General features: G+C 42.8%; 2 protein-coding genes across 3 annotated transcripts; both read left to right on the top strand.

The window, feature by feature from the left end:
* The first annotated feature begins 1,693 nt into the window (after positions 1-1,693).
* Positions 1,694-4,493, top strand: LOC115203946 (proteinase-activated receptor 1). 2 transcript variants are annotated; one of them, XM_029769049.1, is made up of 3 exons: positions 1,694-1,943; positions 2,685-3,578; positions 3,910-4,493. In XM_029769049.1, the coding sequence occupies exons 1-3, from the start codon at positions 1,853-1,855 to the stop codon at positions 4,134-4,136; spliced, it is 1,212 nt and encodes a 403-aa protein (XP_029624909.1). In that variant the 5' UTR covers positions 1,694-1,852; the 3' UTR covers positions 4,137-4,493. The 2 variants fall into 2 exon arrangements, with proteins under 2 accessions (XP_029624909.1, XP_029624908.1); XM_029769048.1 differs by having other exon boundaries at positions 1,695-1,943; positions 3,800-4,493.
* Positions 4,494-8,179: 3,686 nt separating this feature from the next.
* On the top strand, positions 8,180-11,536 carry LOC115203945 (proteinase-activated receptor 2). The gene is made up of 2 exons (XM_029769047.1): positions 8,180-8,417; positions 9,811-11,536. Exons 1-2 carry the CDS (start codon positions 8,342-8,344, stop codon positions 10,887-10,889), a joined length of 1,155 nt encoding a protein of 384 aa, XP_029624907.1. The 5' UTR covers positions 8,180-8,341; the 3' UTR covers positions 10,890-11,536.
* The last annotated feature ends 913 nt before the right edge of the window (positions 11,537-12,449 follow it).

Here is a 12,449-nt window from a genome sequence, read left to right as displayed (position 1 = left end):
AATAGTTAATTTGTTGAATGTCTTTCATTCTTAATGCTTTTGAGCCAATCATTTGTGTTGTGACAATGTATACAGAAGATAGCCCTATTTGGTAAAAGACCAAGTCCATATTATGGCAAGAACAGCTCAAATAAGCAAAGAGAATCAACAGTCGATCATTACTTTAAGACATGAAGGTCAGTCAATCTGGAAAATTTCAAGAACTTTTAAAGTTTCTTCAAGTGCAGTCCCAAAACTCATTAAGCGCTATGATGAAACTGGCTCTCATGAGGACCGCCACAGGAAAGGAAGACCCAGAGTTACCTCTGCTGCAGAGGATAAGTTCATTAGTGTTACCAGCCTCAGAAATTAACTGCACCTCAGATTGTGCTTCGCAGAGTTCAAGTAACAAACACATCTCAACATCAACTGTTCAGAGGAGACTGAGTGAATCAGGCATTCATGGTTAAATTGCTGTAAAGAAACCACTACTAAAGGACACCAATATTAAGAAGAGACTTGCTTGGGCCAAGAAACAAGAGCAATGGACATTAGACCGGTGGAAATCTGTCCTTTGGTCTGATGAGTCCAAATTTGAGATTTTTAGTTCCAACCAGCATGTCTTTGTGAGACGCAGAGTAGGTGAACAGATGATCTCCGCATGTGTGGTTCCCACCTTGAAGCATGGAGGAGGAGGTGTGACGGTGTGTGGGTGCTTTGCTGGTGACACTGTCAGTGATTTATTTAGAATTCAAGGCACACTTAACCAGCATGGCTACCACAGAATTCTGCAGCAATACGCCATCCCATCTGTTTTGTGCTTAGTGGGACTATCATTTGTTTTTCAAAACACACCTCCAGGCTGTGTAAGGGCTATTTGACCAAGAAGAAGTGTGACGGAGTGCTGCATCAGATGATCTGGACTCCACAATCACCCAACCTCAAGCCAATTGAGATGGTTTGGGATAAGTTGGACTGCAGAGTGAAGGAAAAGCAGTCAACAAGTGCTCAGCATATGTGGGAAATCATTCAAGACGGTTGGAAAAGCATTCCAGGTGACTACCTCATGAAGCTGGTTGAGAGAATGCAAAGCTGTCATCAAGGCAAAGGGTGGCTACTTTTAAGAATATAAAATATATTTTGATTTGTTTAACACTTTTTTGGTTACTACATGATTCCACATGTGTTATTTCATAGTTTTGATGTCTTCATTATTATTCTACAATGTAGAAAATAGTAAAAATAAAGAAAAACCCTTGAATGAGTAAGTGTGTCCAAACTTTTGACTGGTACTATATATGTCCCCGACTTCTAAATCCAAAGTTGAGCCCCTGCAGCTTTTTATTATCAAAAACAAGAACATACACACTGAACTAAAACACATCAAACTGGCAAAATAGCAATCTTCACATATGACCTCAGTGTTTGAAATAAATGAAATTGTTGAAAAATATTATTGTCTGCTCTTGTCAAACTTTAAGTTGTGGGTCTAGGAAGAAATAACTGGGACTATCAGTGTCAGAAAAGTAACTTTTGTTTTCCAAAAATCCGTAGGCTAGGTCTATTTAATAACAATTATCTTAACAAGAAAACAACATCGATCTCCATTCAGTCAAAAATGTCATTCAACATTAAATATTGTTCTTCCGTTCCGATCCTTGATCCCATCTGATGACATCAGAAGAAATGAATGCGCGCCCTGCTGAAAAAAATGCTATAAAATGCGTCATGGTGGGACAGGCGACTGTGAACTGTCTGAAAGCGACAGTTTAGTACAGCAACAGTGAGGAGACAGACCAAACCTACAGGTTAAAAAACGTTTCCAGATCTAGCAGGGGCGCTGTAGGCTTTATTAGTAAACCTGTTCATCTTTATGGGACTTCATTGCGGTTCTGGGAGGATGTTGTATAGAACTTTTCTTCTCCTGGCAGCCGTGCATGCGGCGTTGTCCGCGGTTTATAACGGTGAGTAGAATTCCCCATGTGTGATTAAATGTTTGTTTCCTCATAAACTGTGTCACTTTTACTTAAAGTATTACATACAAACAACGTGTAGGCGACACTTAGTAGACCCTCTTGATACATAGCCACACAAATTATTTTCCAAATGTTAACTCATTCTTCTAGGCTATAACAGGTCGGTGTGGAAGGTGACTTCATTTTTAAGCACTGAATTATCACAACATAGGCCTAAATGTAGCCAACAAAATCATGCACGTTTTTTTTGTTGTAAATTGTCGCCAAACATTTATAGACAGTCAGGCATACATATTCCTGAATATAAATGACCAAGTCATGGTATATTTTCAATAGGCCTATAGACTATTGTAACCAGAAATAATGGGTTATATGCATTCTCTCACACATTGTGTAGTTTACTGATATACCTTTCATTCATAGGCTGTGATGGATCAAAACACATTGAAATGAATTGCCATGGTCATGACCCCAGAAGTGTTATTTTTGAACACATTTAAGTAGTTGGCCATTTTATTGACAGGATAAGCATTTTATTTACATTGTATCCTCTCATATCAGGACATGCTTCATCCCATTTCAAGGAAATCCTATAAAGAAAACCAAACAGTCTGTTTGAGGCTCTCCACACCACTGAGCTCTATGACTGTATTACAATGTAGACTGCAGTGCTCCACACCTATCCTCATGTGTGGCTGACTCACGTCTCTATGTTGTTTTTCTGCTCAGGCAGCTCCATCGTTAGGACCTTTGCCAGGAGATTAGTCACGGAACGGCCCCTGGTCACAGACGAGCATATAGATCTGGACCTGCTGGACTACTACCCAAACGAAGACAGAAATGGGCCCCGAGGCAGACTCAACAACGGATCCGCACCAGGACAGAGAGATGGGTTTATTAACGGGTCCAGACTGGGACAGGTAGAACTGGGCTCGGTCAGGAATGTTACAGGAGTCTGGTCTTACGCTATCTCTGTTACGGCCAACAACTTCCTCACAGGCCCTCTGTCCACCATCTTCATCCCGACGCTTTACATTGTCGTCTTCCTCATCAGCGTGCCCCTCAACACTGTTGCCATCTTGTCCTTTGCTCGACGGATCCGGCCCATGAAGCCGGCGGTGATCTACATGCTGAACCTGGCGGCCGCTGACCTCCTGTTCACCCTACTGCTCCCCTTCAAGATCGTCTACCACTACAGTGGTAACGATTGGGGCTTCGGCGAGGGGATGTGCCGCCTGGTCACCGCCGCCTTCTACTGCAACATGTACTCCTCCGTTCTCCTTATGACCTGTATCAGCGTGGACCGCCTGCTGGCCGTGGCCTACCCCATCAACTCCCTGGCCTGGAGGAGTCCATGTAACGCAGCCCTGGCCTGCAGCTCCATGTGGGTCCTGGCTGTGGGCGGCTCGCTGCCCCTGGTCCTCTCTCAGCAGACGGTCTACTACGACCCACTGGGCATAACCACCTGCCATGACATCCAGGACCTGAAGCTGTTAGAGGGGCGCTACCTCTTCTTCTTCCCCATTCTCTCCTGCACCCTCTACTTCCTGCCGCTGTTCGTCATGGTGACCTGTTACTCCCGGGTGGTGCAGGTGCTCAACAGGGCTCCACATGGCGTCATAGGTAAATAGAAACCAGACTCATGCACTTCACAAATGATATGCAGCACAGTGACCACCCACTGTCATCATGCAATTTTACTAATAGGAGCGGTTTCTCAGACCAAGTTTTTGGTCTAAAAAGTTGGCTCTTTGTATTGATTCTCTTTTCCATGTCTTCTGCACAACAACCTTCCCCATAAGAGGATAACAATGTTTTTTTTTATTTATTGGCATTTGATCTAGGCCGTTCAAGGCAGAAGGCACGAGCAGTGGTGATGGTGGTAATCGTGCTGGTGGTGTTTGTGTTCTGTTTCACGCCCACCAACGCCATCCTCCTGGCTCACTACCTACAGATTGGTGGGCGGGTGGCAGGGGAGCCGGACGCCACTCACGTGGCCTACCTGGTGTCTCTGTGTGTGGGGAGCATAAGCTGCTGCCTGGACCCCCTAGTCTACTACTTTGGCTCGTCCCGGTGCCAGAGGCAGCTTGCGGGGGCTTTGGGGTGCCGGGTGGCTGCAGAGGGAGGGAAGAATCTGGCCTCATCTTCTGGTTCTTCCAGGACCAGCACCAGGATAAGTAAGGTGGATGCCTTCCAGGCCAGCCTCAGCAGCCAGTACAATAAACTCCTGGTCTGATGGATGGAGATACAGAGAGCTGTTTCTGATTCATTTACTAAAGTGAAGAATATATATTTAATTGACTGAAGTGAGGAATATATATTTAGTATGTACACTGAGTATACCAAACATTTGGAACACCTTCCTAATATTGAGTTGCACCCCACCCTTTTGCATTTAGAACAGCCTTAATTCTTCTGGGCATGGACTCTACAAGGTGTCGACTCCAATGCTTCCTACAGTTGTGTCAAGTTAGCTGGATGTCTTTTGGGTGGTGGACCATTCTTGATACACACAGGAAACTGTTGAGTATGAAAAATCCAGCAGCATTGTAGTTCCTAACACAAACCAGTGCACCTGGCACCTACTACCATACCCTGTTCAAAGGCACTTCCATCTTTTGTCTTGCCCATTCCTCTGAAAGGCACACATACACAATCCATGTTTTAATTGTCTCAAGGCTTTACCTGTCTCCTCCCCTTCAACTACACTGATTGAAGTTGATTTAACAAGTGACATTAATAAGGGATCATAGCTTTCACCTGGTCAGTCAATGTCATGGAAAGAGCAGGGGTTCTTAATGTTTTGTATACTCAGTGTATTTCCCCCTTTTCAGACAGTGCAGAAAGTGTATATATGGTCTTAAAGATAGCCATGGACCAAAGCTAGGTTTTTTCTGAGGAGACGGAATGGATTTGGCTCATACATTGAATTCAGTCAGACATTCATCTGTAGCCTGTGACTCCTGGGCCTGGTTTGGCTATGCCCAACTATATGAAGAAGATCCATTTAAAAAAATATATATTTTTAATAAAAACAATAATTTTACCTCTTATTTAACTAGGCAAGTCAGTTAAGAACAAATTCTTATTTACAAGAACGGCCTACCCCGGCCAAACCAGTGCAAGAAGCTGCTGGTCTGATTGAAATGGATCAAAGCTGTTTCTGACCTGAACCCAACCACCAAGAAGGTACATTAGGGTGTGAGAAAAGTAACATTTCCATTTATAAAAGTGTAATGCATGATAATGTATAACATCTTAAATTTGTATCTTAAATATATTTCCCATGGAAGTTGAAGTTGCTATTCTTGAAGTAGGTTTATGGTCCCAAAAGCAGTGTCTATGAAGTTTGATGGTTTGTTATAAGGGAATAACAAAGGGGTCTTTGTTCAATCATGTATTTCCATTTCTTAAAAGAACACTGTGGACAATACAAGGAAATGCTTTTATACGCCGGTTTTAGTGAGCTCACGTCCATGCCTGTAGTGTAGGATCTGTTTCTGTTCATTTTGTTAACATTTACAATTTTTTTTCTATGTACAAATATTTACTCGGCAATGTGAAATGTATAGCCTATGTTGTCGATGTTGCATAGAAATACCATGCACTATATATATTATATCGCCTAAATGACTTTAGCTCAGACTCATTATTGCAGTAAATTTCCAATTGTGTGAATAGATAATGTGTTTGCAGAAATGGAAAAGCTTTTAGACAACTCCAATACTCAGCCTAGGGGTGCTAAGGTAGCGTAAGTAGTGCTGTGATGCCCCCTATTGGTCTAAATCATACTTACTTCAAGTCAATTTTATTTCACATTACATCCAGCGGGTGGTGCTTTGTAGCTACTTATACTGAACAAAAATATAAATGCAACATGTCAAGTTTTGGTCCCAAGTTTCATGAGCTGAAATAAGATCCCAGAAATTGTCCATACGCACAAAAAGGTTATTTCCCTAAAATGTTGTGCACAAATCCCTGTTAGTGAGCATTTCTCCTTCACCAAGATAATCCATCCATCTGCCAGGTGTGGCATATCAAGAAGCTGATTAAACAGCATGATCATTACACAGGTGCACCTTCTGCTGGAGACAATAAAAGGCCACTCTAAAATGTGCCGTTTTGTCACAGATGTCAGAAGTTTTGTGGGAGCATGCAATTGGCGTGCTGACTGCAGGAATGTCCACCAGAGCTATTGCCAGAGAATTGAATGTTCATTTCTCTACCATATGCCGCCTTCAATGTCGTCTCACAACCACAGACCACGTGTAATCACACCAGCCCAGGATCTCCACATCCGGCTTCATCACCTGAGAGATTGTCTGAGACCAGCCACCCGGACAGCTGATGAAACTGAGGAGTATTTATGTCTGTAATAAAGCCCTTTTTTCGGGGAAAACTCATTCTGATTGGCTGGGCCTGGCTCCCCAGTGGGTGGGCCTATGCCCTCCCAGGCCCACCCACGGCTGCATCCCTGCCCGTTCATGTGAAATCCATAGATTAGGACCTAATGAATTTATTTCAATTGACTGATTTCCTTATATGAACCTCAACTCAGTAACATTTTTGAAATTGTTGCATGTTGCATATTTGTGTTCGGTATATAGTTCAAACAAGTACTCAGCTTGCTAATAGAACATATTTGGTTTGAATAAATTAAACATATGCTGAATTTTAATGGTCTTAGGTGCCATAAAGCCATTACAAGTCTTCCCTGTGGCTCAGTTGGTAGAGCATGGTGTTTGCAACACCAGAATGGTGTGTGCAACGCCAGGGTTGTGGGTTTGATTCCCACGGAGGGCCAGTACAAAAAAAAACAAATGCATGTTAAGAAATGTATGCATTCACTACTGTAAGTCGCTCTGGATAAGAGTGTCTGCTAAATGACTAAAATGTAAATTACAAAAAAGCAATGGTAAGTGTTTATAATAAAGCATTCTTTCATTTTTAGTATCATTTCATTTAAAAAAATGTTTATTAGAAGGAAGGATTTCAAATAATGGACGAGGCATTGCGATTTGCTGAAATATTGAGTAATACATTTTAACGCACACACACACATATACACACACTCATTCATGTTGATAATTTCAGGTAGTTGACCAAATGAGTTGTACAATAAACAATACCTTTTTTTCCTATTATGATCTTAAGACAAAAGGTCAGATAACATTGTTACTTCCCGTTCTCTCCTCTCTGTCCTCCCATACCATCCCCCATCACCACCAATCCTATCCATTCCATTCCTCCTTTCCACCTGAAGAAAGACAAACAGAGCATGAGAAAAGCACCTGAGAGTCCTCAAGCAACTAGCCTTCTGCATTAAAGGACACATTTTATTGGCCAAACAGAGATGCTAGTGACTAAGTCAAACAAAAAGACCAAACCTTTGGAACGTCCACTGAGCCTGCCCTGAGGACACTGAACCTTATGCAACACACACCCCTCTCTCATTCATCTCATAAACCTTTGTTATGTGTTGCAACTGGGAACATAAAGAAGGAGAAGAAAATGGCAGAGGATAATCTATTTGTTATTCTTTAAACGTGAGGAAATATTCTCGATGCTTCTTTTCCACTAAAAGGTTAACCCACTATTTACTAGCCTACCTACTAATCTACTGCCGTGCAGTGCTGAGCTGTAATTTTCTTTAGACCTATGCAGGTGGTGTTGAAGTTGCAACCTTGGCACAGCTCTAGGATCAGCTTATACCAGGGTTCTCCAACTGGACAAATTTGGCCACACAGGTGGTTTTATTTGGCCCCCATGTTTTCTGAGCAAAAAATAAATAAATATTCATTGTCTGACATATTGTTTTTATACAAACACCAGAAAATCAGCTACAAGTTATTTTAATTTGGGAAATCTGTTACCAACTATTTCCACGCATAATTGAGAGACATGTGGTCTTATACAAACGTCAGCAAGGTTTGAAATGATGTTTTAGTCAAATCTGTTAGGGTTTCCCGTGGTCAATTTGCAGTCTACAAATTAGTTGTAATTATTTTCCAGCCCCCGACCCTCCGCTCAAGAAAAAAATCGTCCCGAGCGCTGCTGAATCTAGTTGATGATCCCTGTCTTATACCTTCCCTAAATTCTAACTTGAAGCCTTTAGTGTAAAAACACAAAACTGACCTTAGATCAGTGTCTGCGGGCGAGATCCTACTAGAGCCAGTCAGCCTGAGGACACAGATGCGTACGGTCACATGACATCACACAGGTTTATTTCCTTCTCACCTGTTACGTGAGGGCGGGATGTTGTACTTCCTCTTTAGGTCACTTTCACGTCGTGCAGACAGAAGGAATCCGCAAACAAACGCGCCGTCGGCACTCAACACTCATACGTCGCAGACAGATTGTTGTTGGATCCTTTTGTGGAAGTTAACATGAGTTTTAAGACACATTGTTTGAAACTTATGTTTTTATTGGCCTGTGCCGAGCACTGTCTGTCTCAGGAAACTGGTAAGAGCTAGTCTTTCCCCTCGTCTAGTTCTTATTATTGGTGTGTGTTTTTGTTCGTTGTGATATTCTTAAATGTATTTATGGTAAAAGTATTGAGTCGGATCCCCTCTGATTCCTAAATGAATACCACGTTTGTGAAATACTCCTGCTTGTCATGTGATGTCGTTGTTCTTACAAACCTTAAGACATCGAAAGGTTCGATTAATGTAGCCCGGCGCCCGTGGAACCGGTGTTCCACGGAACCGGTGGAACCAAAATCTCCCTGCCTGCCAGAATCCCCCCCCCCCCCCCTATTAATTTCCTTAATTTTGTGGCTAGAGTCAAATACTTTCTATAGAACAAACCTCAGGTCAGGCAACCGAAATGAATAATACATGTAGGTGTGTTATATTAAACATGGAGGAGGGAGTAAAATGTTGGAAAGCAATAAACATTTCAGAACAACTATGGCTGAATTATTATCCTTACACTTTCAAAAATACTAGTTGAATAAGACATGGGAGAGAAGACGAATTTTGGCAATGAGATGTATTTATAGACTAATACAAAATCAGTAGCGGATTTAAGTACGGGCGGCATCTTGCGGGGGGCGGGGGGGGTTCGCCCCGTGTGCCATACAAACTAGAACAGCCACATACACTTGAAACCAACAGCCAAACCGAAAAATGCTTCATGCTACTAAGATCAGTGAAATGTAGGCTTGGCTGACAACGGAGTGCAAAGCAGAAGTCTCAACTAGTTAGGGCCTAATTAAGGAGGTGTAGTAAACTAATTTGTAAGATTGTTTCCCTATGCAAAAGTGAACGCTTTATCTGCTTTCCCAATGAAAACGAATTAGAATTTTCTAACATTTTATTGAATGGAGAAGAGATGTTCTATCACAGAACAATGAGACATATTTCACTGGATGTATAAATGTAACACATCTGATTAGCGTTTCCACTCATTTCCCAGTTATTTTGAAGGCGGCGGTGTTCCCCTGCTCAGACGTTGCATGCGTCAACCAATGGTTGCGTGCCACATCATCGACTGACATTATAGCAATCTGTATGTGGTTAGCTGATACGTAAAATACTTATCCAGGCTTTGTAAGATCTGGCAAGGGTGAGCAACACCTGGGCAGAGGAACGCGGCCAAAATGTCATCCCACATACTAATGACAGACTTTCCAAAGTCAAGATTTAAGAGAAAATGACCACCTGGAGTCTTATTAGTTGACTTTATATAATTTGTCTTTATGTTGGCTCTAATTTTAAGTAATAGTTGAAGAGTGAACTTGACAGAGAATTAAATCACATGTCTATTGTATTCAAATGGCATACTTTTTAACCCCATTGTCAGAATTCCTTAATAGCCCTGTTCCTACTTGCCTTGTTCCTCTTCTCTTTCTCAGAGCAGAGCAATGCTGATGTTGAAAACCGAGGCTTCACGGGGACCGAGTCACCGGAAGGAGTGTGGGTCTCCCAGACGGCCCACATGGTCCTGGACAGCCGTCTGACCACGGTGTTCCTCCCCATCGTCTACATAGTGGTGTTTGCTGTGGGGCTCCCCACCAACGCCATGGCCATCTGGGTCTTCCTGTTCAGGACCAAGAAGAAGCACCCTGCCGCCATCTACATGGCCAACCTGGCTCTGTCCGACCTGCTCTTTGTCATCTGGACTCCCCTGAAGATCGCCTACCACTTCAACGGCAACGACTGGATCTATGGTGAGGGGTTGTGTAAAGTCCTGGTGGGCTTCTTCTACGGAAACATGTACTGCTCCATCCTCTTCATCACCTGTATTAGTGTGCAGCGCTACTGTGCCATCGTCAAACCACTCTCCCAGAATAGGAGAAACAACGAGGTAGCCATCGGCGTCTCTGTCGCAGTCTGGGTGGGGGTCTGGCTGATGACCACCCCTCTCTACCTCTATGACCAGACGGTCACAGTGACCAACCTCAACATCATCACATGCCACGACGTCACCCGACCCAGCCAGAATAGCTTGGCCGCAGGTTACTTCCTGACCATGGGAATCCTGGGATTTGTAGTTCCCACTGTGGTGTGCGTGGTGGCCTACATTCTGATGCTCAAGTCCCTGAAGAACTCCATGACAGATGCCAGCATCACCAAGAATCGGCGCAAGGCGGTGGTGCTAATCATTACCGTGTTGGTCATGTTCCTGGTCTGTTTCACCCCCAGTAACATCATGCTGCTGGTGCACTACTCCCTCCTGCTGGCCGGAGGAGTGAACAACGGCTACGGCTTCTACATCTCCACCCTGTGTCTGGCCGCCCTCAACAGCTGCGTGGATCCATTCATTTACTACTTCATCTCAGAGGAGTTCAGGCAGCATGTGAAGAACACACTGAGATGCCGCAGTGAGAGGACGGTGGAGAGAATGAGGGTCTCGTTCAACGCTCTGAAGTACTCCAAAAAGAGTAGCACCTACACTTCCGACTCTGGGAAAACACAGAGCAGCTCCTGTTAAGGGTGGGGTTGTCATGTGGAAATAGTTGGCTGTACTGATGTTTTTCAAAGAACTGGATGAGTGAAAGGGTATACCGGGTTGGTGTCGATTTACCATGTTTCTTTCACCTGACATCTGTTTTCATCAGTAACAATGGAGACTAAGCCATTTTAAATGGAGATGCAACCCCAGACTACTTCATATTATGTGCTTATTACTTTGCCTTCTCTCTCATACATTTTTTGTTTTTGTGCAGATTTTGTTGGTTTTATGTAGAGGACAATATTGATAAGCGTGAATAGGCATTGTTTTTATTCTGTGTTTCTGATCCACTCCCCACATTTAGACAGTCCGACGTCCATTAAGTTTGTTCCAGCACTGCAGCTCTCTGAAACTGTAAACTTAGTTCTCAGTGCCCTATAGCACTGACCCTTCACTTTTGGTAATGCGCACTGTTCTTTATCAAATGAGCCATACTTGACCTAAATCATGAATCGCTGATCTTTGTAGCACCTATGCATCCTTGTAAATGCACATCTGATTGACTCAGGTGACATGTATAAAATGTTTATTTAATGTTTTTTTTAAAAATTGTGTATACATTTTCTTTTTCTGCATGGAAGTATGTCATGTCTTTATTTTATTTTGAATAAAAAAATCAAAAAATCTTTGGCCTTGGTTTTCAGTCAGTTGAGTGGCATTCAGCATTGGTTCCTTCTGTTGTGAAATTATTTGCATGAACAAATAGAAAGGGGAAATTCTGATCATTATCTTGAATGCACAGCATAGCTGTGGGGGTGGGGGTGCTGCGATTTTAAATTGTCTTCGAAGGGAGTAGTTTGGGGTTGGGAACGATATTGTCTGCGCTGCCGACAGCTCTATTGATCTGTGAATAAAGGACTTCAAAATCTAGTGCTTTTTTTTTTTCATGGGTTGCTGCAGAACCCTCATACCCCTACTTCCTGCGGCTATGATGCACAGTATAGTTTTGTCAGTGACTTTAGCCTACACCCTGAGAGATGTTGCTGAAATGGCACTCTTCAACTTGGTTGACAAATATATTTAATCAGAAAAAGCACATATCTAAAATATATTTCAATGTGGAAAAAGCACATATCTAAAAAGCATTGCCTCAAGTGACCATAGTCCAGGCATACATGAAATGGTAAATACTTTGTTTATTGCAGCAATGCCCAAGAGAACCAATACCAGATTGGCATAGTTCTTGTATTTAAGACAACACCATGCATTTGCAGTTTGATTTACATATAATCAAATCAAATGTATTTATATAGCCCTTCTTACATCAGCTGATACCTCAAAGTGCTGTTCAGAAACCCAGCCGAAAACCCCAAACAGCAAGCAATGCAGGTGTAGAAGCACGGTGGCTAGGAAAAACTCCCTAGAAAGGCCAAAACCTAGGAAGAAACCTAGAGAGGAACCAGGCTATGAGGGGTGGCCAGTCCTCTTCTGGCTGTGCCGGGTGGAGATTATGACAGAACATGGCCAAGATGTTCAAATGTTCATATATGACCAGCATGGTCAAATAATAATAATCACAGTTGTCGAGGGTGCAACAAG

This window comes from Salmo trutta, chromosome 12, assembly GCF_901001165.1.
Source record: "Salmo trutta chromosome 12, fSalTru1.1, whole genome shotgun sequence".
Lineage (NCBI taxonomy): Eukaryota > Metazoa > Chordata > Actinopteri > Salmoniformes > Salmonidae > Salmo > Salmo trutta.
This window is presented reverse-complemented; position numbering and strand designations above follow the sequence as displayed.

Excerpts from the sequence above, each read along its gene's own strand:
- LOC115203946 (XM_029769048.1), top strand. The coding sequence starts at position 1,853 with ATGGGACTTCATTGCGGTTCTGGGAGGATGTTGTATAGAACTTTTCTT. Across the intron at positions 1,944-2,684 it reads GTTGTCCGCGGTTTATAACG|GCAGCTCCATCGTTAGGACC; the intron begins GTGAGTAGAATT and ends TTTTCTGCTCAG. Across the intron at positions 3,579-3,799 it reads GGCTCCACATGGCGTCATAG|GCCGTTCAAGGCAGAAGGCA; the intron begins GTAAATAGAAAC and ends CATTTGATCTAG.
- LOC115203945 (XM_029769047.1), top strand. The coding sequence starts at position 8,342 with ATGAGTTTTAAGACACATTGTTTGAAACTTATGTTTTTATTGGCCTGT. Across the intron at positions 8,418-9,810 it reads CTGTCTGTCTCAGGAAACTG|AGCAGAGCAATGCTGATGTT; the intron begins GTAAGAGCTAGT and ends TCTCTTTCTCAG.